This window comes from Anarhichas minor, unplaced genomic scaffold (assembly GCF_050575085.1).
Source record: "Anarhichas minor isolate MPS153535 unplaced genomic scaffold, ASM5057508v1 ptg000002l, whole genome shotgun sequence".
Taxonomy (NCBI): domain Eukaryota; kingdom Metazoa; phylum Chordata; class Actinopteri; order Perciformes; family Anarhichadidae; genus Anarhichas; species Anarhichas minor.
Window position 1 is genome coordinate 3,141,772 of NW_027466448.1, and position 27,990 is coordinate 3,169,761.

At 42.0% G+C, this 27,990-nt stretch overlaps 3 protein-coding genes across 5 annotated transcripts; 1 reads left to right on the forward strand and 2 right to left on the reverse strand.

Annotated features, from left to right (window-relative positions):
* Nucleotides 1-453: 453 nt before the first annotated feature.
* Nucleotides 454-13,253, reverse strand: enc1 (ectodermal-neural cortex 1). 2 transcript variants are annotated; one of them, XM_076083721.1, is made up of 3 exons: nucleotides 12,953-13,253; nucleotides 6,009-7,824; nucleotides 454-2,999 (listed from the first exon to the last, which is right to left on the reverse strand). In XM_076083721.1, exon 2 carries the CDS (start codon nucleotides 7,816-7,818, stop codon nucleotides 6,043-6,045), a length of 1,776 nt encoding a protein of 591 aa, XP_075939836.1. In that variant the 5' UTR covers nucleotides 7,819-7,824; nucleotides 12,953-13,253; the 3' UTR covers nucleotides 454-2,999; nucleotides 6,009-6,042. The 2 variants fall into 2 exon arrangements, with proteins under 2 accessions (XP_075939836.1, XP_075939765.1); XM_076083650.1 differs by having other exon boundaries at nucleotides 454-3,069.
* A 2,865-nt stretch (nucleotides 13,254-16,118) lies between these two features.
* hexb (hexosaminidase B (beta polypeptide)) lies at nucleotides 16,119-22,506 on the forward strand. 2 transcript variants are annotated; one of them, XM_076083959.1, is made up of 14 exons: nucleotides 16,119-16,428; nucleotides 16,556-16,707; nucleotides 17,299-17,364; nucleotides 17,902-17,948; nucleotides 18,059-18,169; nucleotides 18,274-18,375; nucleotides 18,480-18,612; nucleotides 18,744-18,924; nucleotides 19,039-19,125; nucleotides 19,262-19,334; nucleotides 20,596-20,776; nucleotides 21,190-21,280; nucleotides 21,378-21,482; nucleotides 22,165-22,506. In XM_076083959.1, exons 1-14 carry the CDS (start codon nucleotides 16,160-16,162, stop codon nucleotides 22,226-22,228), a joined length of 1,662 nt encoding a protein of 553 aa, XP_075940074.1. In that variant the 5' UTR covers nucleotides 16,119-16,159; the 3' UTR covers nucleotides 22,229-22,506. The 2 variants fall into 2 exon arrangements, with proteins under 2 accessions (XP_075940074.1, XP_075940150.1); XM_076084035.1 differs by lacking the exon at nucleotides 20,596-20,776 and adding an exon at nucleotides 19,849-20,023 and having other exon boundaries at nucleotides 16,121-16,428.
* Nucleotides 20,372-27,920, reverse strand: gfm2 (GTP dependent ribosome recycling factor mitochondrial 2). Its single transcript, XM_076083843.1, has 20 exons — nucleotides 27,643-27,920; nucleotides 27,468-27,552; nucleotides 27,234-27,279; nucleotides 27,040-27,137; nucleotides 26,804-26,929; nucleotides 26,630-26,718; nucleotides 26,443-26,531; nucleotides 26,284-26,344; nucleotides 25,734-25,919; nucleotides 25,557-25,637; nucleotides 25,319-25,467; nucleotides 24,584-24,724; nucleotides 24,396-24,495; nucleotides 24,123-24,309; nucleotides 23,965-24,041; nucleotides 23,746-23,884; nucleotides 23,445-23,630; nucleotides 23,204-23,319; nucleotides 22,936-23,118; nucleotides 20,372-22,838 (listed from the first exon to the last, which is right to left on the reverse strand). The coding sequence occupies exons 1-20, from the start codon at nucleotides 27,682-27,684 to the stop codon at nucleotides 22,710-22,712; spliced, it is 2,310 nt and encodes a 769-aa protein (XP_075939958.1). The 5' UTR covers nucleotides 27,685-27,920; the 3' UTR covers nucleotides 20,372-22,709.
* Between the last annotated feature and the right edge of the window lie 70 nt (nucleotides 27,921-27,990).

Genomic DNA, 27,990 nt, shown 5'->3' on the forward strand with positions numbered 1-27,990 from the left:
GACAAACGAACCACTTTGCAATGCATTTCACTGATGAAAAGTGTGAGAGGAAGTGAGAGGGGAGGCAGGTCAGGGAGGGGGGGAGGAGGAGGAGAAGAAGAGAGAGAGAGGTGCTTTTTAAGATTTCATGTTCTCCTCCAGCCCCCACAGTTTGCAGATAAAGGTTGCCGTTGCCAGGGTGACTTGACAGAGAAAGGGAAAGTATCTGGCTGTGTTTCGCCTGTTCTTTTGCAGGAAGCTTAGAAGCCAGAGGCACAGATAAGATGATTTCAGTCCCTCCTCCACAGAACAAAAGCTGTACGCATGATATACTGCCTTTAATACCTCAGGACACTTTGGCTGCTGTTTTCACTCCAAAGCTGCCTAAATATGCGAAACATGCCATAATGAGAAAGCACCCCTGTGCTGCGCTGAAGCTTGAAGTTATCGCCACACTGAAGACAAAGACGCAAATGCTTTTACTGTCAAGAGGAAAAAACTCTTATGTTTATTAGCCATGAATTTCACATTGTGAAAAAAATCACATGTACAAAATAATGCCATAAAAAATAGAAATTAAACTCTTACATGACAAAAGATAAATGAAACCGATGCACATTGACAGTTTTCTGTCTAACTTACATCATTATACTAGGCAAAGATACTGCGCTCCAATCAGAGGCAGCTGGAGTTCCAGATAAAAACGGAGGATGAGCAAAGGTTAAGAGTAGAAGTGGGAAATGCCACTCGGCAATTAGGTGCAAATTGAAGGGGCATTCATTACTCGCTGTTGCCGGGGAAACTTGCTTTCTGTGGGAGATAAATGCTCCTATCTGATTGGTGGGGCCAAAGGGTCCGTGTTCAGTGGTTGGAGGAGGTCAACATTATGGAGCCCCGAGGGTCTCCACAGAGGTCCTGAAATTGCCAATAAAGGGATGAACTTTTGGGTGGCTTAAGGAGCTGAGCAGGAATTTACAGAGCTGTTTACCAATTGATCCCAACAGATTGTATTTGTTTAATGAATCCACATGGAAGGACATTTGAAAAAAAAAATATATATATATACATATTCCACTAAACATTACCCCTTACATTGAAATTCAATGGTTTCATTAATATTCAATTGTAAACCGTCAATATTCAGGTCACATAGACAGACATAGAGACACAACACTGATTAGACTCACCAAATATTTCATATGCAAGTGTTTAAGACAATTTCTCTTTTTGGTCTTTAGGAGCTTGCAATTTTTTTTTTGTGCATCATTGACACTATGGTGAAAAGCACTGCGGTGTCTGCCCTTATCAATGCACAGCTTACTGGATTCAACTCTTTCTCAACCAAATGGTGAAGAGGACTCTGGGTTAACATCCTGAAGAGCCACGTTTGCACATGTGACAGTCCTCCAGCTGTCCCAAGGACAGCTGGAGGACTGTCACATTCTTAACCATGTCAGGGTTAGTTACTGGGCCACATACTGCACCGTTCCAGCAGCCTTATCTGTTTTATGGTTGATAATCTTCTTGTTTTGTTGGTACAGTTAGGGCCCCGACGGGAGGATTTAAGACAGGTTTGGACCCAGGATAGAGATTAAAGAGTATCTTTAAGAAGAAAATATGAAGATTTCTTTCACCCCATTCAGCCTTCTTACTTGAGCAGCGACCCTGTGGCCTAAACTGCTTCACGCCGTCAGTAATCCGATTAATTCTCCCTCTCTCATACATACTCTGTGAGAGGTCCGCCTCCGTCTCTTGTGAAAGAAGTTAAAGTTCCTCCTGGGAAAGACTGAACTGTGCAAAATACAGCCCAACTTGGATCAAATAAAGCACAACACCTGGCCATGCATGACACAACCCAAACATACACATAAGAATGCAGGCAGAGAAGAAATAAATAGGATTAAACATATTAACACAACAGAGTAAGCATTGTCATATAAATTAAGACTACATTGCAGCAAGTTTAAAAAGAAACTGATTTGTTCTCAGTTTAGATTAAGGTGAAAAGATTTCTGTGACTACAGAGAAGAGTTCATGCCGGTTGTTACTGAATCACGATGAGTGGACATGCTCTAGAAAGGGTTCAGCTATGACTCAGCGAGCGAGCAACTGCGTTTATCAGAATAACAGAAGCGCAGCTGGGTTTATACTGCATTAAGTGTACAGCTGAATGTGACTGTGTTCTTTCTGAAGCGCTGAATCCAAACACTGAATACCGCCCCTGTGTACAGTGGGTTAGTTAACCGGCGCTCAGTGGGCGTTAATGCGTAGCTGCAAAACAGCAAACATATAAGGTTGTGACCCCTCCTCCATCCTCCTCAACCTCAGCTGGTGTTGGTCGTCAACACCTCGCGGCTTGCAGTGACAGCAAACTGCCAAAGCCTGAGGAACACACTCGTGGGTTTGTTTCTTTGTCAGAGCTGTGAGAAGCACGTCTTTGAAAGAAGAAGAAAATAGTCACAAGGGGTCAAACAGAAAAAGCTTATTAGAGAAGAGAAGGTGGAGATTTGCTCCTTCATTGTGTCTTTTATAAATCAGCTACATCAGTCAAACTGAGTTCTGTTCTTTAGCACACCAATCATTGCATTCTCCCTCCATCAATCTAAATAGAACATCCATCATGCTATACATTGCAGCCTCGATGAAAAAGAGTATTTTTTTTCTTCTTTTTTTTTTTACCATAGAGAAAAACATCAACACAGATCCTCACAAGCCCGTCATGACTAATTGGGAAAAATGCAGGATGTGCGATATGTTTGCAGTCCTCATATGGCAGCATGAAAGCACAAGCCTAATATGCCAGATGTACACAAGGTTGGAGTTTGTGCCTCTTATAACAAGCAGCGTTGTTTTTTTTGTTGTTGTTTTTTGCGGGATCTACTGCACGGTATGCCTCTGCTTCCTTCTCGGAAATGAGAGACGACATCATTCCAGTGAAGTGTCCAGCGCTTTTGTCCAGTTTCTGCATCTTTGCGACATCAAGATGAATGCGGGTGTCTGTACATCACTGCTCGGTGTCTCTGAGGAGAGGAACATAACGTGTGCTACTTCACAGTTGGAGTCCAGTAGATAAAGCAAAAAAAGGGAAATCTGAAGGAGAGGAGAAGAAAGAATAGCTTGTTAAATGGGCAAATAAGGTGCCAGAAAGCGAACAACGCTCAACAGTTTAAAGGTGGATTTTTAATTATTCAAAGTACAAAGGAAGCCTAAAAATAGAAAATAACACACATCTTGGGAAACGAGGCTCAGGCATAAAGCTCCTGAATCACCTCACAACCCTTTCGAAATGTTAGTTCCTGCTTTCTTACGTTACAATGTAAAAGTATTGCTCTACCTCCTGCTAGACTCTTAGATTGACTCTTAGACTCTGGTTCCTCAGTGCAGGCCTTCATCATCTTCTTATCTCGCCATCAGCCTACTACATTTTTCACATCTGAGTGTGTTTTTCTCTCAAAATTTCACTTTGACCTATCCATTTTTAAAATCTTTAACTTGATATGTAGGCCTACTTATCTGTACGGCACAGATGGTTCCAGACTTGGCAGTCCTCTGTGTGTGTCTGATGGGAATTTAATAACACCAGCTATCTCTGTTTGGACGTGGGTCTTTCCCTTACTGTCGTTGCCAGAAGATGTACATGTGATGAGTGAATATTGAAACCTTGAGGAGCACTTTCTACCCCCAGTAGCAATATGGGTAGGAGAGAAATGTCTTGCACTGGATTCTAGTTTGTTTCAAGTTGGCATTTAGCGAAATGCATTTATTCATGAATCAAACTGGTTTTAACGGTGGGGCGGGCTCACAATTACTCTTTACTGCCACTGGTGCATAACTCCATGCTCTCACTCTTACACTATGCAAAAACTAAAGATATCTTTTCAAGGAATAGTTAAACATTTAGGGACATGTGCTTATTTTCAATCTTGCAAAGAGTTAGATGAGAAGATTAATACCACTCTGTCAGTACACGAAATATGAAGCTACGGAGTGCAGTTGCCTGTAGCTTCATAATTAGCATATAGACAAAAGAGTGTTATCTATCTTCAAAGCAAAAAAACTGAATATGTGTATTTCCCATAAAAGGAAAATGATTCCCGTAACACTGTGCACATGCCATACGCGTCTGTCTTTTAACTGGAACCATTTAAACTGCCATGGGAATTGGAAACCAGATGAAGCTGATCAGGTTACTTTCGACCAAAATGTGTGTAGGGACTGACTCATCTGTTGTGATGTTACATTAGTTATTTCAGTCATTTATTCTGCAATTTCGTTATTTGATATGAATATATTCTGTTGGTTTCGGTTACTTTCCTGTGTGTAAGTAACTATTAAATATCAAAAATCACAAGTCATCCTGAAATATGGCTACAATCAGCATAAAGAAAGGCAGTAAAAAATATCTGCGTTATTTGATTTTCTCAGTACCTACTGAACGCTTTCTAGGGGGGAAGAAATCTAAATGTTAGACTTTGTATTGCTCCCCTGGGAAAAACTGAGAGAGAACTTCTTCTGTCTCTCACAGCTACAATCTCCTTCTGTGGGGTCTTACATACTTCCTTCCCCTTTCATTCCTAAACAGTCAGTCTTCTTTTCCATTCCTGCACATTTCGTCTTTTCACTGCGTTCAGTGAGTAAACTGTCAGTTGCCATGACAGGCAGGCGCGCTAAAACCAAATTCTGTATCAAATTAGTGGCAGGATTATATCCTTCACTGAACACTGTGTTGCACTGGCTTAGAGATAGTGAAAACCTTCAGTCTAGTCTCTACTTCTCAGAGATGAGTCACCGAAAAGAAAGGGAATAATAAGTCTTAACAAATATTTCATCCCGTGGAGAGGAAGAACATCCTATTATCGCAGCAGTGAAGCTGCTCTGAGCTGCTTCCTGGCGTTATCAAATGGGAAGCTGTGCTGGACAGCTGGGGAGTCACTCTACTTCTCTCCTTGGCTTTCTCAGGAGCTGAGGGCCCCCAGCCCTTTCAATAAACACAGCTAAATGAAAAAGACTGCCTGCATGGGTATGTGTGGGGACATCAGTGTAGGGTGAAGCGATTGTATGATGTGATGTGATAGTGGGCCTGCAGCATGGAGAGAGATCAGCCAAGCTGACTAGCCTTGCTACACATGCGTCTGGCCTGTTTAACATCAGAGCATGGAGAGCAGGGTTCGAATGAGGTAAAGAAGATATAGGTGGAGTCACAAGAAACTGTAGAGTTCAGCAGGACATTTTAAGCGTGAGACCACCACTATCAAGGCCGATGTGTGTCTGACTGCTCTCTAGCCCTACAACTCTCCCTGCTGCCACTTCTCTCAGTCACCTCCACTTGCAGCCCATAATAAATGGCTTCCGGCGCTGCGTGAGTCGCGGGCTGCCTTCCCTCTCGCCCAGCGTAAAGACCATGACCTCGTCAAAGGAAGGCGACTGAGAGTGGATCAGCCTCACCAGGGCGTTGTAGCCTGCTGGTGTGTGGCTTGTCTAATTGGCAGACCCCCCCTTTTTTCTATTAGAGGGATTTCCCCCACAGGAGCAATAAAAATATCCTATTCTCTTTCAATTACCCTCTCTGTCCTTCGGCCCATCCCCACAGCTACATAACTCACTTAACTAACGCACACAAGCCCCTATCCATCCCCCCACCCTCCCTCCTCTAGTGCGCTGTCCTCTACTTATCCTGGCAGTAGTTCAGAAAATTTCAACGCTTGAAAGACCCAACAAATGCATATGAGAACCTGATCAATACTGGGTATCACAGATTGTCAGAATTGACCATATATATATTAACAGATTTGCAAATACAAATTGCAGTACATTTCTAGGTTCCATTTTTGTATATTTTTGACCTTGTGTTGTGCTAGTGGAATGTAATGTAGCCTTGAGTCGCTAGCCTCATGCACAGATTCTGAGCGAGCTACAGAGGTCTGGGATGCTCACTTAGTTTTTTATTTTATTTTCAAACTTGTAGTCTTCAGACCCGTCTTAATACAACTTTTTTTCACATATGCAGTCTTCCAAAGGGTCAAACTTACCTAATGGAAAGAGTGTAGGTAGAGGGTTTGGGGCTCATGCAGGCAGATGTTTCCAGGTGCTGACGAAAGCAGTGGGAATGAGCGAGTATGGCACAGTAGTGATGCTGTTCCAAGCATCCAACACGGGGTCATAGCAGTCCAGAGTTTTACACCGCTGTGTGCCAAAGTACCCACCCACCACATACAGTTTGTTCCCCGATGCCACAGCCTGGCAGCTCATCCGCTTGGCCGTCACGTCACCCACTTTAGTCCACTGGTAGCTCTCACTGCTGAACTTATAAGCCGAGCATGCTGAGAACTCTGTGTCCCCACCCATGACAAAGATCTGGTTTCCCAGCACGGCAGCGGCTGTGTAGCGCCACGGCTGCGGGCAGGACGCGGGCACAGACCATCGGTTCTCCTGTGGATCGTAGCACTGCACCTTGGGTAGCTTGTCGTGGGTGACGCTGGTTCCTCCAAAGGCAAAGAGCTTGAGCTTGACGCTGACCACTGCTGCATTGCTTACACCCTCTCTCAAAGGAGCCACCATGGTCCACTTGTTTGCCACTGGGTCAAACTGCTCCACCTGTTTGAGTGATACAGATGGAGAAGCTGGGAGGCAGCCAGTTGCTGCCGTGTGACCTCCTACCACGTAGAGGCAGTGTTTCAGCTCTGCAGAGCCATGGCCGAACCTGGCAATGAGCATGGGCGCTGCCTTCGACCATTCCTCATGGACGGTGTCGTAGACCCACACATCTTTGGACACACCATTCTCTGAGCCTCTCCCACCAGTGATGTACACCTTACAGCCGATGGCGCAGGCACTGAACTCCTTCCTGGGGCTGGGAATGTCAGCCTTGGGGATGATCTCTTTGGCTTTCTGGTCCACAAGGTACAACTTGTCACACATGAAAGTCTGCCCTCCCAGAAGAAATAGGGCATGGCTGGTCTTTCTTGGTCGGGCACACGGGCTGTTAACTACACCGTCATTCTGCAGGATCTTCAGCTTACATCGGATAGCTTCATCCACCAGCTCCTTGCTCTTGGACTGGGAATTGATCAGCTCTTCTGTCGAAACATTCTCCATGAGAAAGATAGCAGGCAACAGGGCCAGACGGACAGTCCTCAGGAGCTCCGGAAGGTGGCAGTGTCTCTTTTCCAGGTCATAGTTGATCCAGTTAAGGGCAGCTTCATAAACCAGTTTCTCATCTTCTGTCTCGAGCTCCTCGTGTGACAAAAGCTGCACCACCATATCTTTGGGCAGTTGGAGGAAGTCTTCTGTCTTGCAAATAGCGGGGAAATTGCTGAGGCACATGCCCCAGGAGAGCTCTGACAGCTTGGTGCACTGGTGGGCATCAGACAGCAGGAGCATGCCAAGGCAATTAGACGGGTGAAGGTTTCTCTCTAGGAATTCGGCACAGGCATCCCGGATGTCCTGAAACTCTAGCATGTCCCCAGCTTCCAATAGGGACTCTGCGTTCTCCTCGTTGATGACCACACGTGACGAGTATGCGTAATCAAGCAGGAGCTCTAAAACCTCCGGGTGGATGGAGCCACGGAAGTCGACCTCGCTGGCCTGGCTCTCCCTCAGCCCACCGCTGAACATGGCCTCAAAGTAGCGGCTGCAGGCAGCCAGCACGGCGCGATGGCACGGGAAGGAGCGGCTACCTGCATGAAGCAGGACGTCTGTGAAGAGCCGTTGCTGCCGCAGCGAGTTGAGGTGCATGAGGACACTGTCCGCATAGGAGGACTTGTGGAACAGGTAGATGTTCATAGAGCCAGTGCTGGCTCGGGATTTTCTGTTCTCATGGACACACACGGACATTTTCATTGAATCCTGAAAAAGAAAAGACAAGAAAAATCTCTCTTTGATGTATTTCATATCAAGGATTTAGATTCTTGGTATATTTCAATCCGTAAATTCTCAATCATCTTAAAATTGTTTGGCTTGAAGGTTCTATCATAATAATGCTGAGACAGCCGTCGGAAGAGGCATTCTCACTATGACTCAAAATAAAGACAGGCGAACAAACAGCCTCATCCCCCTTCCTCAACATCATCTAAAGAATTTAAAATATCTTTTTAATTCAATAAAGATGTTACTTTTATGTGCCAGTTAGCACAACAAATAAAACAACGACATAGACATTTTGAGAGAAGGCCCGGGAGTTTAGCATCGTAATAATGTGTTTCTCGTAAAGAGAAGGCGAGCTTTCGCTAATTATATGGGAGTCTGTTGCTGTCAATACACAATAGAGGTAATAAATTAGATTATTTGAGTGTTATATCTATGTATCTACTACTATCATTCAATAAATCTAAATTCACTGAAGATAAAGTGTTATAGTTTGTAGTTATAATGTTCCTCTTTAAATTGTATTCACTCTACTTTACAGGCACAGAGTGATATTGATGGTCAAATGTTTCAGCCCTAATATTCATAATAGGATGAATGATGTGCATTTTTGGTGAGTATTGCAAACCTTCCCAAGAGATAGGAAGACATTAAGCAGGAGATACTGTTATTGCAATTCGCAAAACATACACCCGGGAGTTCTGAAGGTCAAGTAGATAACAATTGCCTTTTCAGAGACCACAAGGATTTTCTGATTTCAAACCCAAGCAGCACTAATCCCCCTATTTTAGAGAGACCATGATGTACAAGTAAGAGTCCCTTTGCAGAGCTTTTCTTTTTAAAAGAGGAAGAAAGGAGACAGCAGAGCTCTTTTAACCCTCTGAGTATAGGCCTAATGCGCAGAATTTACTCCCCTCCAGAAAGTCACAGCTCCCATAATCACTGTCCTTCCCCTGTCCTCGCTTAGAGCTCACATTCATTCCACCCAATTTCCAGACATGTCAAGTGCCTCCCGCACACTGTTTCCAGAGTCCCTGTCTGACCTAGTAAATCCACAGCTGTCAGACTTCCAGACATTTCAAGTTCTCTTCTTGGTCTCTCCCAATGATTTAAGGATTGATCGTGATTGCTTTATCTTGAGAGTAAACCTCAAGACCAATTATATGCAATTATACTCATTACTATACTCGTTATTACACTTGTTTTATAATTGACAGCAAACAGCTACAGCTGTGATCAGGTTGAACTCAGTTCAATTTGATTCCTGTGATGATGTCTTCAAGACAAAAAAGTATGAAAACTTCCATGAAACTAAGTTAAAATAACCGACTTCCTGCAGAGCTTCAGAGCTTTTAGAAGTGATAAGATGACAGGCTATGAAATCTTGTCACATTTGAAATCCACTGTAAATGTCCAGTTGACCACAGTGGCCATTGTTTCTCTGTCAGCGAGAACGTGTTTTACAAACCTACATGTGGTGCGTGTTTGATTCTCAAAAGAAAGATTGTTAGTGAACTACCACTTCAAAACGTTCAAAAGTTCCCAGGTGTCGTAAACGATTCCTTTGCGACCCGCCGGCGGAGATGAGAGGACAGTTTCCATTCACCTGAAGTTGCATCATGTGCTCCAAAAACCTTAGAAGTCTGTTTCGTAAATAGACAATCAGGTGTGAACCCTGGACGTTTCTGGTGAGCGGTGTCACTGACACCTTTGGCTTCAACAGAACTGTATTGTTCCATGTTTTAAATTCCAGGGATATTACTGAATTCCAGTTAAACTAACTCCAAAAACAGCTGCGACCCAGACACGCAGGTTAGTGTTTAGGTGCAGCTGGCAATGGGGAAAACACAACCTGTGTTAGCGATAAGGTATTTAAACTACATGCACTGCATTCCAACCGAAGCCTTCAAAACAGGAGCCAAAACTGAAACCAGGCGAGGATGGGAGATAACCTATTAATTATATGTGAGGTGCATTGATATGAAAGTACGTATGTGACTGATTCCTAAAGGAAATGTGTCCATTTATTTTCAGGTTCTTTGTGCCGCGCCGCCAATATCACAACACAAGTTTCATGTTTTTAGCCACTTTAACACTTTGGTCCACCAGACTGAAATATCACAAGACGTGTTGCATTGATTATAATGAAATTTGGTGCAGACATTCATGGTGCATAGAGGACGACCCCTCATAATTTTGGTGAACCCCTGCCTTTTTTTTCCAGCGTCATCACAAGGTTCACATTTGTAGTTTTGATTGAAGTGTCTCTCAATGTCTTACAAAAGAACATTCTGGCTTATTGTTGAAGCTATAAGATATATGTGTGACAGGCTTGAATTAATTAACTCATGCATTAGATTATATATAAACCATTCATATTTCATAATAATAACAACAGGAAGAACATTTATCACAACTTGATTTAATACAAAATCAACTGCAACCTTGGTACAACAGGATTTATTGCATTCCAGGACTGACAAAACTGGCAACCCGTCATCTTGTGGCCTCTGGCTCAGGTATAATGAGAATATCCTTGCCTATCCTAGCTCCCTCACCTGCACACCTCCTACAAGTACACACACTACTGATGCCGCAGCTCATGTTTTGTAATTGGAAGTTGTAAGTGGTTTGATTCAAATACTTGTAAATAACACCCAATCGCTGAAAGGCAGAAAAACACTAGGAATAGTGAAAATACAATAATCAACAAGAATTTACAAACAATTCTGCGTCACTAAGGGTGTAAACAAAGTTGTCCTCGGATGAACAAGCTCACTAATATATACAGTTGAGTGCATTAGAGTTGAACCAACAGAAGAAGAGCAGTAAACCACATACTTATACCATTTGCATATTTAAGGATAAAGCCTGGATTACCAACTAAACCTGCAGGTCCTGGAAACCCTGTGTTCATCTATTTGTAATTTAAATGTAAATGTGTCCTTTGTTACGAGTTTGCTTGTCCTCAACATCTACCCAGTAAGGATATTTTATTATTGTACGCCAAACCTAAAGAATCTATTAAGAACGTGGATGGTTTCAGAGTTTAAATAATATCGTCTCACATTAACTTTTTTATTTTATTTATTTCGTATTCCAGTTCTCCTTGATCACAATTGATTTAGACTATTTGCTTGTAATGTAAACATGTTTTCTGCAAACTACCACACATCCCTATGGACACTAACCCAACACGTGTAAACACGGTTTATTGGGGAAGCAGATTACTGCAACCCATATAACCTTAATCTGGTTGCTCACAGTCAACACTGTCACAGTGTGTGTGAAACGACCCTGAGGGTAACAAGTTGCCGTGAAATTCCTGAAGACTGTCGGCCGATATCAATGTCTTGTGTGTAAAAACTTGGTCTATCAGCCACTATATCATTGATAGATCGTTTTATTAATTGTATTCAACGTTCACTGATTCCAGCCTTTTTGCTGCTTCTATTGGTCTGTGAATGTAAACGGAATATCTTTGGATTTTGCACTTGTTAGTTGGACAAAACAAGACCTTGAGCTTGAGGAGATTTACAAGATTTTATAATAACGGATTAATCCGAAATAAAAATAATTGTTAGTTGTAGCCCATATGCTGTCAATTATGTGGAACATATTTGAGGACCATTAAAGAAACTTTTGAAAAGTCATCATAATGTTGGCGACTAACTGGTTGTCCCTGAGCCCCACTAGAGGTTTGTAATCCTGCCAGAGGAAAGGTATTTCAGCATAAACCAACATGAGCGGGAACATTAATCAAGTAGTTGATCGACGGAAAATGAGTCGACGACTTTTTCAGTCATTCAAAAGTACTACACATTCTCTACCTCAGCTTCCCAAATATGAGGATTTGCTGCTTTTCTTTATCGCATATCACAGCAACCTGCCTGCGCTGAGGGTTTGGATCATTGGTTAGACAAAACAACAAGACGTCATCGGAGCTCTGGGCAGTGGTGACTGGGCATTTTTTCTCAATGTTTTACCATGACATTTTAGACTAAACAATTAACCGTTCATTGTTAACCGTTAATTGTTAATTAACCAATTAACAAGTAATCTCTACATTAATTGTTAATTAAATTGAGCTGCCCAGAAACCAACTACCATTCATTAACTGTTATCATTATTATCCACAATTAATCCTCATGGTATTGTAACTTGTCCTTGGTCTCACGGGGCTATTTTCTGTCACAGTAACAGAGTCAGTGCATTCAACACCAACGTGCCCTGAGAGGAAAAGAAATATGGCAGCAGCGTGAGAGTGAGCGGTTGGCTGGATGGCTGTGAGAGTTGTCATCCTCATCACCTCACAGAAAACAGACCCACAGGCACAAAGCAGGAAAGCTCATACATGCCACACTCACAAAGCACACAGTAAAAAGGCATGCACATGCCGCCTCTGGACACCATATCTAAGGCCTGGCTGGCTGCAGTCTGTTTAAAATCATTGCCAGGTGTTCACAGTCAACCATGGACACGGGAAGAGGGATTGGTGGGAGAGACTTCAAAAGTAACTCATATGGGCCAGTTCCTTACATCTGACACTTGGGAGAACAGAAGAAGAAAAAAAATGGAAACAAAATGCAAAACAAGTGGATGCACCAGCAGCTATTGATCTGCATGTCTGCATCAATCTTAATTTCAAATGTCTAGTCTGACCCCAGCCGTCCAAAGACATGTGAGCGAGGTTAACTGTGTTTAAAACAAAGCCCTGACACTTAGAAAATAGTGTTTATCACCAAGACTAGTGTGTCACACCTGATGCCGCCTTTAAAACAACATCTCGAGGATGCATGAGTATGCAAGGACAAGATGCCGAGAAGAGCACAAAGGACTGGGAGAAGAATCTCGTGAAAATAAAGAAATAGGCGCGCGCCATCAATGCGCTCGGTAAATGATGGTAATAACATTATATAGACATAATGAAGATATGTCAACAACAATATTTTGTCTATCAGCCTGTTTTCCGTTGCGCTTCCTCTGCCACAACACTGGAGTTCTTCATCATCAGGTGATCAGAATGGGATGCTGTTACAATATAACCATCTGTTAATAGGCTTTCGTAGATCGTAACAAGGTAAGGAAGTGATTTTATTGTCAAATTTACCTCTTTGGGTGAAAGCAGGAGTTCATTGGTGTCCGCGGTATCCCTCGAACATGCCACTTCTGACAGAGCCACGATGCAAGCCTTGCGCTCGGGGAGCGGAACAACTCTCCTTGGATATTTCCGAAATGCCGGCGGATAGTCGGTGAGGATGAGGCCGGTTTGTCTTCACATTAAACAATAAACTGTGTTGTCTGCAAACTGGAAATTTTACACATGTATGTAAAAGTCGCGCACAAAATAAACGGGCTTCAATATAAAAGGATGAGATGTTCGGAGGCGTTGCTCATGCGCTTCTGCTCTGCTCCTGTGTGACGGTTCGCCTCTTGCGCTCCCAGTTCACTCAAATCAATGGGTGTGTTTACACTGAGAGGGGGAGGACCGTCACCGCGCGCAGGAAATGAATAGAGAGAGAGAGAGAGAATATGCGAAAAGATGTGGAGGACAGCTTGTCTCCCAAGGCAGGAGTTTCCTCCCACACACATACAAATACAGCACTGTCTGATTTAGATTCGGAGGTATTTTTGTTAGTATTTCCATTTTAAAACGACTGCATACTTCTACTCCACTATATTTCAGAGGGAGATGTGGTACTTTCTAGTAAAAGTACCAATAGAACAATGTCAAAAATATTACATTGCAATTGAAAGTTCTGCATTAAAATTCCTAGAAGTATTGGCAACATGTAAATGTTAAAATTAAAAGTACTTGTTCCTCAGTGTGAGTGATATATCACAAGACAGATACTGCTGCAACAATGTGAGAAGCGTTTACTGTAGTGGTTCGGTTTTGGGCAGGGCCCTTCTTCCATTTCGTTCCCTGTTAAAGCTTTTTGGGGAGGGGAGAGCTTCTCCCTACGCAAAGCGAGGATTAAAGGACAGTGGGTGCCATATGCTACACAGATTTTAAAATCAGATTAATTGTTAGTTGTACAAAACTATGTTCATATGACACTCATTGGATGTACATGTATTGGTAACAATCAGTAACAAATAGTGATGAGTAAATTAAAACAGTTTACAGTTCACAATCATATCATGTTTTAAGTTTGGATAACAATAATACCTATACCTAGTACTGGGTATAGCTAACATAGTTTATTTTTTAGAGTGAAACTTTAGGTTTAAGCTGCATTTTATACTTTTAATTAAAATATTTTGTAGATTTTAAAGCAAAGACTTGGGAGGGACTCTTTGCTGAAGGTAAATTACACTGTTACACTGAAGTAAATAAAATGCATTGTTTGTGTTGTGATTTTTTTTGTTTTTTAAACTACAGCGATACGTTTAAAAACAATACCATATAGAAAAAACCTTAAAGTTTGACTGAGTCACATCAAACTCACCACTGAATGCCATACACACAATATAAATCCTATAGGATTATAAAGACATTGTGGTTTTGGGTTGGGGTAGCTGGGAACGGGAAGTCCAATTATATCCCTGGACATCTTGTGTGAGTCACATCTGCGGTCCTTGTTGACGAGACTTTGGCTGTGACGAAACCTTTCAGCGGACCCTTGAGGCTATGATGTTAGTGTTTTGCTTGTTTTTATGGGTTTGTGTTGCGGTGATTAGAGCTGTGACACGCTCGCATCTGATTTTTTTTCCCCCATAAAATGTTTTTATGAAGACAGAAATTACACTATTACTGTTGCTTCATAGTCAGTATATGACAGCACAGTGTTCCTTAGAGAAGTGTTTAGTTGTGAAAAAAACTAATTATGGCAGCAAATGTTTCATATACCTTTATGACAGGAGAGACATCTAGTGGACAAAATGTTCCTGGGACAACTAGTTCCAAAGATTGAAAGCTGGAACTGGGGGAATAATTTAATTATTAACACTCTAGTGTGGTTGACATTGACTTTACTTCCTCGTTGTTCTGGCTCTCACAGACCCCCTGCTGTCTGTGTAAAAACAACATCTGCTAAATCAATCTTTGCTTTAATATATATTTGTTCTTTTTTTCTGACCTTAACAAAATCCTCCCACTGCAACAAACTGGGCTTGACAAAATACAAATCGAGGCAATGCATGAACAAATATATGTTCATTCTTTTTGCCAAAGGTTTATTCACATTTAATGAAATATATGTTATGCAACATAGTGGTTTGACTAATGTTTGGGGTCAATTAGACCTCTGGTCTAAATCCCTGTTGGACCTCTTATGGACAAACGTTTAGAATTTTAATAAGATAAATTCAAATCAGACTAATTTGGAATTTGGGATGGGAAATTATTTTTATTAAGCATTTATTTTACAGACTGTTGTAAATGACTGATATAGTGGTGTGCAGAAAAACATCTTCATGGCAGTAAATGCTCCATAAATATGACACGAGCGACACCTAGCGGACAGAAATAGTCCTGGGAATAAAGTTGATTGTCACAGTGTGAACAGATCCGGAAAGGCATCAGAATGTGTATTTGAAAGATTTAGAGTACTTTAGAAAGAAATAATAAAAAAATTGGCAAACAACACATATTTTTTGTATTGAGGTTTGAAGTTAAGTTAAGTTTGTCTCTGTTTATTGTTTCAGCTTTTATTTATCTCATGTCAACTCAAATAAAATAGGAGTCAATAAAGAGTGAGTAAACACACGCTATACTAAAGTAAGGTTAAGGTTTACTAGTTGCACTAAGTAACAACTCTCTCTCTCTCTCTCTCTCTCTCTCTCTCTCTGGTTTGTCCTGTCCTATCTCACATGAAATGCTAAGTCATTATTATGAGATAGTAAGTAATTATGGCTTACTATCTCATACTAAATAGATACTAAGTCATCATTTTGAGAAAGTTTCTCATTATAATGACTTACAGGATCTTTATTTTTTTCATCACAGCGGTAGAAATGGGCTTCCACACCTTTGTGTTGCATTTTATGCGTGAATTGCGCTTTACATACTTATTTCCAACATATAACATCGAGATAAACACATTTCTAAATGACAATATGATCAAATAACTACTTTAAATTGTACATCAATTAGATGCTATAATAATTATAGTTGTATTCTTTGTTGTTGCCTTGCATCTTTTAATAATGAATGAGGAACTATTTAAAGTTTTCAAGACAGTCGGGGTTGTGTTTCCCCTTTAAATCTTTGCACAACCTGTACTTCCGCATGAGAAGTCCCGCCCAGTTCCCTCCATATACCTCTGTCTATGATGTGATCGTCAGTCCCGTGACTCTGCTGTCCACTGCCAACATGTCCTCTACTCTGCAGCTTACGCTGTTGTTGCTGGCCCTTGGCTTCTCACAGGGGCTGCAGCACAACTACATTGACAAATTGGACGAAGAGGCCGAGGCTGAGCGCGTTGTTGGGGCGTCAAAGTACGGGTCCCTGTGGCCTCTTCCGCAGAAAGTGAAAATCTCAGATGTTTCATTCAAGTTATCCAGCGCCAGCTTCAGGATATCCGACGCCAAAGAGTCATCCGCCGGACCGGGCTGCAGCCTCCTGCAGACTGCGTACAGGAGGTAAGAAGTTTACGTCAAGCTCTCTGTTTATTGTGAGTATAAAGCGCCGTGTTGCATTCAGGGACCCCCTAACCGCATGACAAACAAAAAAAAACAACGTCCTCCCATTCACCGGCTCCCTCAACAGGTATTACGAGTACGTGTTTGGGAGCGCTAAACGGCAGGAGCTGAGTCAAAGCGGGCGAACAGGCGCAGCTGTGCTGCCGGAGCTGCAGGTGTGGATCACAGCACCTGACTCTGAATGTGACGGTTACCCCAGTGTTGCATCGGACGAGTCATGTGAGTCTCTTCTCTTCCTCATTGACATCATATTTAATCGCGGACCAATCTTCTGCATTTACAAGTACTTTCATTTTTGATACTTCGCATTTAGCCAATACTGCCTATATACTTTTACTTAACTGATGTTTTCAAAGCAGTAGTTTTACTTGTGATGGAGTGTTTTTATATTGCAGTATTGCTACTTTTTCTTGAGTATTTGATCTGAATACTTCCTCCACCATTGCTTTTGCAGCAATGAAAGTTGCATACTGTACTTTTACCTTTTGATACTTAAAGTCCTTTTTGCTGATTATACTTCTTTAATGAATGCAGACCTTTTACTTGTAACAGAGTATTATTTAAAGTTAATGATCTGAATTCTCTGATTCTTCGGACTCTATTTTACAACCAGAGACAGGGCGTATACTTAGGACTTACCGGTGGAGTTAGAGATTTCCTGGTCGGTAGGTTAACACGGTCAATGTAGACCAAATGTTTAAAGCCCACCTGAGTATTTAAGACCCTTACCTAAGTATCATAATAACCCCCTTCCAGGCTTTGACAACACTGACTATGCAAATGCAAATACACAACTGTTTGTGTCCACAGATGAGCTGACTGTGGATCAGCCGTATGCTGTCCTGAAAGCTCCGAAGGTCTGGGGAGCCTTGCATGGTAGGATTTCTTTGCCCATTATTGCACCAAACTCTGCATTAGGGCTGCAACCAACAGTTATTTCCTGTATCAATTGATCAGTGTAGCAGAATTTCCAACATTGCGATCCCTCAGAGCCCAAGGTGATGTCTTTAAAATGCTTCTCTGGCCCAGAACCCAAAGATATATAATGAACTGAAAACGGAGAAAAGCTGAAAATCCAAGAAGCTGGAAACAGATAACTTTTGACATTTGTGCTTGATAAATAGCTTAAAGGCATATTTCATTATCTTGTGAAATATATTCATATTTAACAGCAGACATATGAGTTAGTTTGTGTAAAGTACATCACTCCATGTTTATGTAATATGTGCAATCAAAAGCTGTTGTTTTGGCGTCACTCTCTGCAACACAAAATGACGATGTGTTTCTGTTACTGTGGAACTTTGCTCACATATCTACGGAGTGTTCTCAAATGACAGCAACTACATTTTATGGTATCATAAAAACTGATGATTACGAACAATGTGTTAATTGTTTTTTGGCATTTGCTTTCAGGTCTGGAAACGTTCAGCCAGTTGGTGTATGAAGATGAATATGGAGCTGTAAGTGAAGGACAATATGACCGTTATACACCTTTTTTTTTATTTTCTGTCAACTGCATGTGAGCCATGTTTAGACTCTTTAGGCTGAATTCCACTTTGCATCTTTTCAGAAAAACATCAATTCAACAACAATCAGTGACTTCCCCAGATTTGCACATAGAGGCATCTTACTGGACAGCTCTCGGCATTTCCTGCCCATTAAAGTCCTCTTGGCTAATCTGGTACGTCAATAAGATCGTTTTATTTTGGTTTCTCCTTTTAGAATTTTGTTCACCGCTTAAAACTTCATTTTTTATTTTTTTTTGCTTGTTTTGCTTTTATACAGGAAACAATGGCAATGAACAAATTCAATGTTTTCCACTGGCACATCGTGGACGATCAATCCTTCCCATACCTGAGCCGAACGTTCCCACAGCTGAGCCAGCAGGTCAGAAAGACTGCTTATTGGTGTTCAATCTCAGCAAAGACAAAAGTTGTTTTTTTTTTATATCAAGACTACTATTTTTCACAATTCATTAAAAACGTTCACAGGGAGCTTACCACCCGTACACGCATGTGTATACACCCGCTGACGTGAAGATGGTGATTGAGTTTGGCCGTCTGCGAGGCATTCGTGTTATCCCGGAGTTTGACACTCCAGGACACACGCGTTCTTGGGGCAAAGGTGAGTTCTGTTGGTATCGGTGGAGAGTGGACCACCATTTTATTACGTCTTCTTATTAAGAAGTCAGATGTTTTCATTAAAAAACTGCCTGGATGCATTCAGCAAGGATACCCCTCCCCCCCTCCCCTCAGGCCAGAAAGATCTGCTCACACCCTGTTACTCTGGCTCCAAACCCTCTGGCTCCTTCGGACCAGTGAACCCCATCCTGAACACCACGTATGACTTCATGAGCCAGTTCTTCAAGGAGATCAGCACCGTGTTCCCCGACGCCTACGTCCACCTGGGAGGGGACGAGGTGGACTTCAGCTGTTGGTGAGTGAGACCGAGTATACAATGCCAAAAAAAACTTCTCATCAGCATCAAAGATTAGACAACAGTTCATATTTTGCTGCTCTTTTTCTTTTCTTTTTTTTAATCGTCTTGCAGGAAGTCCAACCCGGACATTCAGAAGTTTATGGCTCAGCGAGGTTTCGGACAAGACTTCAGCAAACTGGAATCCTTCTATATTCAAAAGTGTGTTGCTCATTTTATACTGAAGTGTTTTGCTTGTTTAACAGTAAACTGGTTATCAGAGATTGTTCCATTCCTTATTCAAATGACAAAGAATTAGATTTATTCTTTATTTTGTGCCTTTTTTTCGATCTCATAGACTCTTGAATATCGTCACCACGACCCAGAAGGGCTACATCATCTGGCAGGAGGTGTTTGACAATGGTGTTAAGGTAACTGAAGCCTTATTTACATGTTGGAGGTAATAATGATGGCCTTTCATATAATAACTGGTAGAGATGCACAGATCGATCGGCTATACATGCACCGTATACAATCATGTTATCTGGTTCTCAGCTGATATTTATGAACACAGTTGAATTTTCTACAAAAGAAAAGTTTTTAGAAAGAAAAAAATGGAATTTAAAAAGAAATCGGTGCAATTCTACAGACTAGACCAAGATTCTGGTTTGACTGATAAATACTTGATCACCATTTATAGGTCATTTGTGTTGTGTTTTGTTTGAGAAATAAGCTTCTTGTCAAGCTAAGCTAACTAGCTTCTTATGGTAGCTTCATATTTAGCATACAGACATGAGCGTGGCATCCATCCAATTATCGAACACTCAGCTGAAAAAGTGAATAAATGCATTTCCCAAAATGTCAAACTATTCCTTTTAACCAAAACCAACAACCTCATGTATCATCTACCCTAAACACAGTAGCTTGGTCTGTAACTGTTTTCAGTTAAAGCCAGACACGGTAGTGCATGTGTGGATCGGCGGCGGGGCTAATGATGAGATGAGCAAGGTCACGGCAGCAGGCTACACCACCATCCTCTCCGCCCCGTGGTACCTAGATTACATTAGCTACGCACAGGACTGGCAGAAGTACTACAAGGTTGAGCCACTCAGCTTCAACGGTCAGTTTTTTTTATTTTTTTATTTTTTTTGCAAAGATGATTTAATTTGGACACGGGTCAATTGAGGCCAAAAAAAGAATTGTGGATTTTGTTCAACAGGCTTACGCTTGAAAACTGCACAGTTGTGACAAGGAGAGCGAGTCAGAGGCAGACAGGAAGTGAATAACGGGGCAGGGGGTTGATGGTGTCACATGTTGTTTCTGTCATTAGTTGATGTAGTTCACTGCTGTGGAGGAACAATCCTGGTGTATTTGAAACAATGACCCCAATAAACTAATGAGTGAACAATGTGGCATGGTGAGAAGGTCCTGGGTTCAAATCCAACAGACGGGGACCAAGACGAGAGTGGACTGAACCTATTTATTTATTTTTTTATTTTTTTCCAGACACTTAAAGATTATGTGACATCATGTTCTGCAAATAGTCTAAACAGAAGTAAAATCCCAAGACACAAATGTCTTAAACGGACTTGAAATAACACACGGCTCGGACATTGTCGTCTTCGTCCCTCCACTCCGGTTGTCTTCTTCATCTTGCTGGTACTGATACTTTTATGTGTGTGTGCTGTGTAGCTGAAACCAGACACACTTATCCACGTTTGGAAAGGAAACGAGGAGCAATACCAGAGTGAGATGGCAAAAGTTACATCATCAGGGTTCCAGACCCTGCTGTCCACTCCCTGGTACCTGAACCGTATCTCCTACGGCCAAGACTGGCTGGGCCATTACAAGGCCGACCCACAGGATTTCAAGGGTTTGTGTCTGCATGATTGATTTAATTGGCAAGACTTCTGCCCCCTGCCCGTTATGGCTGGTCATTTTCTGTTTATGCAACATTGCTTTTTCCCAGTATTATAATTACGGGTGTTGCCTCACTCACGTAATTGTTTTATTGTTGGTCTGACTCAGATTTAATTATGTATTGTTTGACTCTTGACACATATCTGAAATGTCATGGAGTAGTTTGTCACTCCTGTGCTAATATGTGTAAGCCTGTTGAATGAACAGAGGGAAAATATTTAAATATTTTGCTTTCAGAAAATCACTGATAAACGAAATAAAATACTTAATTCAATTACAATTATACTCTCTAGTCCAGTGGAGCTTTAGATTCCCTGGCTGTTGCTTGGGCTGCTTGTTCTCATTAAATATTACATTTCAAAACAGGAACTGCAGAACAAAAGAAGCTTGTGATTGGTGGAGAAGCCTGTTTGTGGGGGGAGTACGTGGACGCCACCAACCTGACACCCAGACTCTGGTATGTTGTTTTAGTAACGAAATATTTCCAGAAAATAAATGCATTGTGATCCATGACTCATAAACATTTCTTATCTTTTGTCTTCTGTTATTTCCAGGCCTCGTGCCAGCGCTGTGGCGGAGCGTCTGTGGAGCGCCATGGATGTGACGGACGTCAATGATGCCTTCAACAGACTGTCTGTGCACCGCTGTCGCATGGTGGCGTAAGTATAGTCTGTTTGTGCTATTCACATCTACGTCGGTCGCTATGGATTCAGGTGGGTCTCAATATGAATGCAGCACTCTAACTTAACAGCTGTACGGGGGACAGAAAGATAATTACCAGGAACGATAACGAGGTATATGGAGGCATTCTGAGGTTAAACTTAATACATTTTAAGGCCCTTTCCATACATTGAAAGACCTTGTCGCCTCTTTGAGCTCTAACCTGTTAAATCAGCAGCATAACTCACATTTGGCCTCATGCAAGAATATTTTCTTATCCTTATCTTAACTTCCTCTTCCTCTTCCAGATTCAGCAAACGCTACTAACTTCAGATAACTGATATGACCAGCGTTAACATGATGAATGCTAACTGTGCGTTTATGAAAATTGTAAATTTGAATATTTCCCACCTCAATAATAGTATATTGGCTACATATGCTGCCCTATATGTCCGCAAGTGTTAATGAAATAAAGAAGAAATGGTTCCATATGAAAATTGCTTTAAAAAAACATCTCGCCAAAGCAAGGAGATTCGATGACTGAAACTGGTCTCTGCAAGGTAGACCCATCTGGTTCCATAAGTACCAGTCTCTGCCTCATCATCTAACAGACACACTCCTGTTAAATGCTACTAATTTAATATAAATGTATTAATGATCTGAACTCTTTTCCTATCTAAGGCGTGGGATCCCAGCTGAGCCACTGTTTTCCAGCTACTGTCCCCAAGAGTACAAAGGTATCTGAAAAGAACTGAGAAGCCGGCCATGGGAACAGAACAAGGAAAGGGAAGCGAATTCCTATACAATCAACCTTAATACTTGTATTTTAAACTGAGAAATCAAATGCCAAATGCCTTTGTGACAATGTCACTGTACTGTCCTTATGCTCTTAGATGCATCATTCTTTACAAATCTGCTCCACACAACTCTTGATCTCATCTAATGTCATAAAGCTGTTGAATTTATGAATGCACTCTGTTTTTTTTATGAATATTTGATTATAAATAAAATGTTGACATTTTATGTGCGAGTCTCTTGTTACAATTTATTTTCCATCCAGCTAAGAACATGGTTCACATTTTGTATTGTGCTCTTTCCTGCAGTGAGTATTCACACTATAAACAGCATTTTACTGCAAGTCCTGGAAAACTCTGTTGTGGTAAGAGCCGTGCCTCTGTCCCAGAAGGCCATTGGTCCCATTACTGAACAGCTTCACATGGATGAGATCACAGCAGACCAGCGATTCTTTTAAGGAGGGTGTTCTGGTCCTGCTGGTTCATGGCCTCATAGGTGTCCAGCGCCAGAGAGAAGGTGGCATTGCCAGATGTTATTGTTCGCAGGATGGTAGAATAGCCCTGTTGAAAGAAACGCGTATGAATAGTAAACCACTGTCCGGGTGGCCAATTAAACCAAAAACTACAGACAAAATGTTCTAATTGTATGTCCTCTCACCATCATCTCAGCCAGGGGCACAGTTGCCAGCAGCACCTTGTCGTCGTGTCGACTCTGGATGTCTCGGACGGTCCCTCGTCTTTGGGCCAAGTCCCCCAACACAGAGCCAAGGCGTTCCTCCCCGACAGTCACCTCCAGGGACATCACGGGCTCCAGGACCTGACCTCCTGCCAGCCTCAGGGCCTACGTCCACAGAAACACAACTGCCTCTTATCTATTGATCATCTTGTACTTTTCAGTTATGATGCAGGAACCCACAAAGGTTTACCTTCAGCATGCACCGGGACACACAAGCAGACACCATGGCAGGAGACGTTCCTGGTTCCATGGTGACACTTTGGATCAATGTAGCTACACCCTGTAAAGGATAGCCTAGCAATGGACCTGAAGGTGGAAGCAAGCATTGAAAATAATTTGCAGTGGGTCCTATTCATTCTTAAATAATACAACCAGGCAATACAAAAAGGGCAGAGGAGTTTGCAAGAGAAGTGAGTTTTGTTCAATGATACCTTGAAGATATGAGCTGTGTACTCCATTCTCCACTGCCTCCTTCATTTGTGGTGATAGCTGCCCCCCCAATTCCTCTGCGAAAGCTAATTCACATGAACCACCCGTAGCGGAGATGTCAAGCGGTGCGACGGCCAGCTCCACTGTCACAACATGTCGTCTCTCCCCAACAGTACGGTCCAGCGTGTCTACATCATCATTTTGGTGGGAAAATTCATACAGAAACCAAAATTGGATCAAGTACAGTATGTCGCTGACACACAATATCTAATGCACCGATGAAGAAATCATTCTTTGTTGTACCTGTAGTAGAGACCTCGTGGAGAATAGACTCCCTGTAAGCCACCTGTAGCGGTCCGAGGTGAGTCTCAACGCCATACTCTCTTCTGATTCGATCGTGGACGATCTCGATGTGCAGCTCTCCCATCCCACACAAAATGGTCTGAGGATGGAGACAATTAGTTGACTTGTGGAAGCTGCTCCTACGAAACAAACTCCTGTTTAATACAATGAGGGCCTTACCTGGCCAGAGTCAGGGTCAAGCCTGACTTTAAGACTGGGGTCTTCTCTCTGGAGGCAATTCAGTGCATTCTCAAGATCTTTCAGGGAAAAAAATAATGTGTTAGTGACTACAAGCTTGCTGGAGCATGTGAAGCAAAACTCTAATCACTGTCACTGACCAGCCTGTTTGGCCATGGTGGGCGGTTCTATGGTGCAGAAGAAGACGGGATCAGGGACCTCCACCCCTGAAAGGACCACGCTGGCATGTTCCCCTTGCCTCTTCCCTGACCCGCCGTCATTTTGGGCTCGGCGGGCTGCAGCTGCTGCTGAAGCCTTCGATAAGACGATTGTGTCCCCTGTGACTGTCTAATGTGGACAACATAAATAACCTTTTTGATGGGAAAATCTTCAAAATAGCACATAGAGAATATCATGTGTGTATGATGCTCTACCTGCTTCAGCCCTACAGTCAGAGCGATGTTTCCCGCTGTCATGGAAGGGATTTCTACATGCTGATCAGCAAACGGCACCAGCAGCCTGCTCATCCTCTCACTACAAACACAACATGATGCAAAAATGTTTCGAAATATCATAAAGATTTTGGTCAAAATTGTAATGTATTGTAATCAAAGCTACGTACATGCTGTTCCTGTTGATGTTGTGGACCGCAGTTTGTGCTTTTAGAGTACCAGAGTAAATCCTGAGGAACACCAGAGGACCTCGCTGCTTGTCATGGAGAACCTTGAAGGCCAGAGCACACAAGTCATCCTTGTACCACCGCCTGTAGGATGATGAACAGAGCTTATTGTCTGACAACAGTCTTCATAGAAAAATATTCATGAAAGCATGGACAATTCATTAAAGGACAATCCTAGCATGATTTTAGTGTTTGCTCAATTGTATCCATCTTCCATCCATTGAACATAAACGGTGACAGTCTACTTAGAGAAGATATTTGTAAATCTGTTTTGCACATTTTCAGACCCATACAGTTTCCGTTGTTGCCTGAGCTACTTGCAGCTAGCTGCTGTATTTGGTTGTTTTCTGTATTTGTAGCACAGTGAGCTCTCAGGGCCACCGTACATAAGCTTTTTCAGTCATTTAAATAATGAATGCAAAGGAGATCGTCAAGTGTCTTAATCTCCATTCACTGCTTCTTTTGATTCCTGTATTTTACCCTCTAAAATATAAAATCATATCCTGTAGTTAACTTCCTCATAGCTGTGGATGTTTCAATATTTAAAAAAAGGAAAATGCACAAAAGCAATAAATAATATGATTAAAAAAAACATTGAAAAACAGTATTGGAATGCAGAACCTGGACATCAATCATGCTGGAATCGTCAGCTACGGTCTGAGTCAGTTATTCACTCACACCAGGTCATGGTGCCGTTCATTGGGGGCAGGCAGGTAGGCGGTGATGGCATCTAAAAGGGGCTGAACACCTTTGTTTCTCAAAGAGCTCCCACAGAGTACTGGGACGCCTTTACGGGCCAGAGTCACCCGCCGCACAGCCTCCTGTAGCTGGGGACACATTAGCACCGTTTACTGCAGAATGCACAAGTAACAGTGTCCCTTTATAGGCTTGTATTGTGGTACAGTACAACACTTACTTTGATTGAGGAAACAGCATCAAACTTTTCACTAAAATCAGTCAGCAACAGTTCAGCAAATTCATCATCCAGATCAGCAACCTGTGATCGAAAACAGAAATATGAACCGGAGAAAGAAATCGGGAACATTTTAACATTTAGAACAGTAGACATTGTTGTAATTACTGCGACATGTACCTGCTCAATTAAAGCCGTCCTGGCCTCGTTCACCTCCTGCAGGAGTTCTGGCTCGTCCGACTGGTCGAGAGGTTTGCTTTCAAACACTCGTCCGTCATCTCTCGTAGATCTTAGCTTCCATGTCAGCTTCTGGTTGGTTAACAAGTCAACCACACCTGAGAAGTTTTTGCCACAGCCGACGGGAATCTATGAAACAGAATGGCTCTCCGTGAGACATCTACATCACATGGTAAAAACAGGTTTTTAGGTATTCTTTCTTTGTATAGCTTGTTTTTTGATTCAATCATTACATATATACAGTAATAAAATATACATTTTGACATAATATATATTACTGCAAATAGAAATAAAGCTTTTCTTTGACAAAAGTACATGCTTATGCTAATACTGTACTTTTTACACTGTGGTATTAGCATATTTACGTAAGTTAAAAGATCTGAGCACTTCTGCCACCACTGCTTATGATCACAGTTTTACATAATAATCTAATAATTTCATTAAATAATTTACAGTCATTATAAATCACTGTCTTTGATGCCATGTTGCCTACCTGAAGGAGGACTGGGTTGGCTTTTAACTTATGTCTTATGCTCTCAATGGAAAAACTTAGGCTGAAAGTAGAAAATTAAAGACAGTTTCTAGTTAAATAAAGTAACTTTGAGAAATAAGAAAAAAAGGTTTTGTATGGCCGAACTGTTTGGTCACTCACTTTGCTGCAGGCTTATCCATCTTATTGAGGAAACAAACACAGGGAACATGGTGCTTCTCTGCTTGTCGCCACACAGTCACAGTCTGAGCCTGTTGGCGTTTTTAAAGCAAGAGAATCGACTGTGTTCAAAGAGCGCCCAATTACAGGACACGAAAAAAAAGAAGCAGTTTGAAAGCAGCGAGCTCACCTCAACCCCGGCAGAAGCATCAAACACTGCAACAGCCCCATCGAGAACACGAAGCGCCCGCTCTACCTCGAGAGTGAAGTCAACATGTCCTGTAAACACACACAGTCACATGAGCGGCTGCTCCTTCTCATTTCCATGAGAATGTGATATTCTCCCGAGGATGTTATTTCCTACCTGGGGTGTCTATGAGGTTTATTCTATGAGTTTTCCAATCAAATGTGACCGCTGCCGACTGTATGGTGATGCCACGCTCCCTCTCTTGAGCCATAAAATCTGTGACTGTATCCCCATCGTCCACATCTGAAAGCAACAAAGTAGCAGAAATAAATTAAAGAGACAAAAGGTGATGAAGTCCACGGGTAATAAAGAATTCACTGTGTCCTCATCATTGTTTTTGCCATCCTACTCACCTCCTAGTGCTCTCGTGTAGCCAGAGTAATAAAGCATCCTTTCTGTGGTTGTTGTCTTCCCTGCATCAATGTGGGCCATAATGCCAATGTTTCGGATTCTGCAGAAACAGTGCACGGTGCACGAGTTAACACGGAGCCCAGAGCTGAATCTAAACAGCATTTCAAAGAACTGACTGTATACTTCATTTACTTACTTGGATATATCAGGATCGGCCACAGCCTTCAGTGATTTGACATCATCTATGACAGTAAACATGAAGAACAATAACATTGTACATCTATAGCAGTAAACACTTTTACTGATGATATTTACATACTTTTTGAATGCATGCCTTTTACTTGTAGCGGAGTATTATCATAACATGCTATTAGCACTTGTACTTATATAAAGGATCTCTATACATTTTCTATTTATGAAAACAACGTACCTGGAAGAAAGCTGTAATGTCTATTTACATGACAGCTCACTCTACATCTGCAGCACTGGAGGCCAGCGGTTAATAAATACCTTCCCTGTGAATGAAAACGACCCTGTTATGAAGTCAACATGATATTAAGATAATATTTCACGGTCAGCGCTTGTCTTGGCAGAGTATATCTTACCCAAACCATCCTGCTTAATGCCCGACAGGCTCTGACACGCATCGTTAATGACTGCTTATCTTCCAAGCGTATTCTTCGGAATCAGTCTGAGCTTTGGACGAACCACGGTGGAGCAACATTGCAGTCAAAGAGGACAATGGCACACAATAACAATAAAAAAGAGGAAGACGTATGGCTATAACCAGTAGATAAATTCAAACTGTATCACAGTAAAGCATTAACGTGACCCACAAAACAACATAATCTATGCTATTAGGTGCTTAAATGTCATGCTTTCATAATGTACGACCCCAAAATACATCCCTAGAAACAAGCATGTGGCGCTACCATTCCGGGAACGAAAGATAG